Genomic DNA, 4,127 nt, shown 5'->3' on the forward strand with positions numbered 1-4,127 from the left:
GGCCTTATTATTTTGGCCTCCTTGCTTCTGGTCTATTGTACTAAACTATCTCTACTGGTTTAAATACTCCTATTTGACCATAATAATAATAATAATAATAATAATAATAATAATAATAATAAAAAATAAATAAAAATAAATAAATATCAATGAACATTATTATATAATAGTCACTATCAACATTCCAATAATAAGAAAAATATTCCCTCTTTTCCATATTGATTTTCCAATTTCTATTTTTCTCGTTTGTCAATGCACATTTTGTATCATTTATATCTCTAATAATGCTCTCTCTGTTCCGAAATACTGAACTTGCTTTTCTTATAAAATCGTCCCAAACTAATTGCCCCGATTCTATAAATGACATGAATTTACTAGTTTTATATAATTTCTCCCACTTAAAGGACCCACTTGTATTCCTACGTTCTAAAAAGGTTTGACACATTTTTCAATAACTATATTTTTTTAAAAAAACTCCACTATCACCTAATTAAATATGAAGTCACTTATATATTGCCTAAAATCATGTCTCAGTCATAGCGGGACGACTAATTTCCTGACAAAGAGTAAAAATTATAAAAACTTGATAGTATTAAAGTACTCATTGACACAAATTAAACAAGATTTCACATGAATATGTTTTTCTTATGTATTGAAAATTATTTAGAAGATTCTCTTTAATTGTGAATGATATCAAAATTCTAAATTAGAATATCATTATAGAACGGAGAGAGTGGTGAAATAAAATTATTAAAAATAAAGATGAATACAAAGTCATTCTTTTAAACTAAACTGAACCAAACTGAACTAAACCAAACTGAACTAAACTGGATGAATGAAGTTGAATTAACTAAAATTGATTGAAATGAACCGAATAAGAACATGGACTAGCTACTCTTTGCTAAATTGTTTAATGTCTTACCTTGTACGGGCTTGCCTCACAAAAAAAAAAAAAAAAAAAAAAAAAGAAATTCTCCTTAAAAAGTTGGCAAACTAACTTTTAACAGCTTTCATAAATCGCCATATCAAAAAAAACTTCCTAACTATTTAACCAAACAATCCCAAGTCTCAAGACTCACAAGTCACAACTCAACACAAAATCAAAGTGGGCGATGCAAACGAAGTAACCAACGAAAATGGTCTCAAAATAAATCCAAGCACCAACGACATTGTTATTCTTGTTGTAGTTTCAAACCTGTAAACACTCCTACACTTACCTTCTTCTCCTCGATTTCTCCGCCACTTTTCTCTCTCCTCCATCTTTCTGCCATTACCAAATTCCAATGGCTGCTACCATTCAATCACTGGGCGCTCCGTCATCTTTCTCTACCGCCAATTCGATTGAATCCAAGAAATTTCATGGTAAGGTTTTTTATTTTTGCATTTTAGTCATTGGGTTTTTGAAAGTTTTAGACGATCTATTAAATACTTTTATGTTTGAATTTTATTGGGTTTGATTAATAGACTCATCAGGTGCTAATTAATTCTGGGGTTGTAGCAATTTTCATTATTTCATGGAGAGATCTTGGGTTTTATTGTAAACTATTTGTGGATTTTGCTTGAGGGTTAATGGGTTTTTTATTGTCCTTACTTCCAGTTTGATAAATGTGTTTTTTTATTTGTGTTGTTTTTTCTGTTCAGGAAAAAAGGTTGGCTTTGTGGTGGTAAGATCTGACCTCCGTTTGAAATGTGGATCGATGCCGGGCCGTTGCCGGACTGGGAATCTGGTCACACAAGCTGTTGCTGTGAGTAAATTTGTTTAATTATCTTATCATTTATTATGCAATGTAAATTTGGCTTATACTGTATTAAGCAATTGGGTTAATTGCATAGTACACTTCTAAAATTAGGAAAGTTGGATTGAATTTGTTATTGTTTTGTATCTGCAGAGTCCAGCAGCCCCTACTGCATCTTCGAAAACTGGGTATGTTATAGGGCCTATGAAGGCCTTTCATGTGATTTTCTCATGTGAATTAATTGAAGTTTGTAGAGCTTGGGTAGTTTCTTGGTTGTGGACTTGTTAGTATTTCTAAAATAAGTGAATTTTTGTTTGTCTGCGTTTTCATATCCCCTCAACTTCAATATGGTGTTGCTTAATGATTATGCTTTTTCATATCCCCTCAACTTCAACATTATGTAGCTAAATGTTGTACTGTTGTAGTGGCACACACATTGGTGACAATAGTTGTAGGTGTGCGCTATTAGCTGATGATATGCTAAATTGCTAAGTTTTGACATTTGAGTGGTGAAATAAGTCTTTAGAGCAAGAGTACTCAAAGCTACTTAAACTGATAACTATCAGACCTGGTAGTCCTGTTGTTTGCTTAGAATGTCAATCTCCGGGGAAATTGGGAAAAGAACGGTGGTTTGGGAATGAGGCTAGGTAACGAGGATGTTATGATACAATTTGTGGCCATATGGCAAGATATTATGATGCACTCGTGTATGCTATGTTCAATTGATTCCATATGCAAAAACTATGCTACAACTGTGTTTGCTGTTTCATTTGTCCAAAATATTTGTTTTTGGATTGTCAGGCATGAGGTGTTGCTCTTCGAAGCACTGCGTGAAGGTCTTGATGAGGAAATGGAAAGGGATGCCAATGTATGTGTGATGGGTGAAGATGTGGGTCACTATGGTGGATCTTATAAAGTGACAAAAGGACTTGCCCCCAAATATGGCGATCTAAGAGTTCTTGATACACCAATTGCTGAAAATTCCTTCACGGGAATGGCCATTGGAGCTGCCATGACTGGTCTAAGGCCTGTTATCGAAGGAATGAACATGGGATTCCTTTTGTTGGCATTCAACCAAATCTCAAACAACTGTGGTATGTTGCATTACACTTCTGGCGGACAATTTAAAATCCCTGTTGTCATTCGCGGGCCTGGTGGTGTTGGAAGGCAGCTTGGAGCTGAGCATTCACAACGTCTGGAGTCCTACTTTCAATCAATTCCTGGTATCCAAATGGTTGCATGCTCTACCCCTTACAATGCCAAAGGATTGATGAAAGCCGCAATTAGGAGTGAGAACCCTGTTATTCTTTTTGAGCATGTACTGCTTTACAACCTAAAGGAGACGATTCCAGATGAAGAATATGTTTTATCACTTGAAGAAGCGGAGATGGTAAGGCCTGGAGAGCATATTACAATATTGACCTATTCACGCATGAGATACCATGTTATGCAGGCAGCCAAGACATTGGTAAACAAAGGATATGACCCTGAGGTGATTGATATCCGTTCTCTAAAACCCTTTGATTTGCACATGATTGGTAACTCAATTAAGAAGACCCACAGAGTGCTGATCGTGGAAGAGTGCATGAGAACAGGTGGTATCGGTGCCAGTTTGACGGCTGCTATTAATGAAAACTTCCATGATTATTTGGATGCCCCTGTCGTATGTTTGTCATCTCAAGATGTGCCTACTCCCTATGCTGGGACTTTGGAAGAATGGACAGTGGTTCAACCTGCTCAAATTGTTACTGCAGTTGAGCACCTATGCAGGTAGGAGGGGATCATTCAGTCCAACTTTCTCAATCCCCCCCTCAACTTATGTCTACATTGCTTTTGCATTGGAATTGTTTATGTATTTTACTAGTTACCAAATTCATGTCTTTGAATATTGCTGATAAAGCTAATTCAGCTCAGTTTATCGGTGATTACGTTAGCTACTTTGTTGTCTGCAAGACTGCAATGAACTTACAGTGCCCGCGGTTTGAAATTTTTAGGGTTTTTTTGAGTTGGAAATGTTCTTAAAGACTAAATGTTTTGGAAGCATCTTATAGAAAGGGACAGATTTGGCTTGTTTCTTATCATGTTTCAGGTTATTCATAGCAACTTTTGAGAGTCCACGTTCAATTCAAATGAGATACTTGTTTCTGAAATTTGCTTAAAAAACTCCTTAACACTGGGTGTTAAAGTATGCATAGATTGTTCAATATTCGTTTACTCTATCTCTTAGTTTTGCTCTTTCTATGGCCAGTGATTTTGTTTTTTACCACCTATAAAAATCGAAAAATTGTTTTTTACCACCTAAAAAACTAAAACTTGTATTTTGCCAACTAAAAAAAATTAAAACTTGTTTTTTACCACCTAAAGACGGAAAAATAGATGAAACCATCATGT

General features: G+C 35.3%; 1 protein-coding gene across 1 annotated transcript; it reads left to right on the plus strand.

Annotated features, from left to right (window-relative positions):
• Positions 1-1,017: 1,017 nt before the first annotated feature.
• On the plus strand, positions 1,018-3,817 carry LOC110798707 (pyruvate dehydrogenase E1 component subunit beta). Its single transcript, XM_022003895.2, has 4 exons — positions 1,018-1,362; positions 1,642-1,745; positions 1,890-1,924; positions 2,538-3,817. The coding sequence occupies exons 1-4, from the start codon at positions 1,284-1,286 to the stop codon at positions 3,508-3,510; spliced, it is 1,191 nt and encodes a 396-aa protein (XP_021859587.2). The 5' UTR covers positions 1,018-1,283; the 3' UTR covers positions 3,511-3,817.
• Positions 3,818-4,127: the final 310 nt, after the last annotated feature.

Source organism: Spinacia oleracea, chromosome 5, assembly GCF_020520425.1.
Source record: "Spinacia oleracea cultivar Varoflay chromosome 5, BTI_SOV_V1, whole genome shotgun sequence".
NCBI classification, from domain to species: domain Eukaryota; kingdom Viridiplantae; phylum Streptophyta; class Magnoliopsida; order Caryophyllales; family Amaranthaceae; genus Spinacia; species Spinacia oleracea.

What these genes read in the sequence shown, in the direction of transcription:
- LOC110798707 (XM_022003895.2), top strand. Translation starts at nt 1,284, where the DNA reads ATGGCTGCTACCATTCAATCACTGGGCGCTCCGTCATCTTTCTCTACC. An exon ending in TGGTCACACAAGCTGTTGCT is followed by an intron (nt 1,746 to 1,889) that starts GTGAGTAAATTT and finishes TTGTATCTGCAG; the next exon opens with AGTCCAGCAGCCCCTACTGC. An exon ending in ACTGCATCTTCGAAAACTGG is followed by an intron (nt 1,925 to 2,537) that starts GTATGTTATAGG and finishes TTGGATTGTCAG; the next exon opens with GCATGAGGTGTTGCTCTTCG.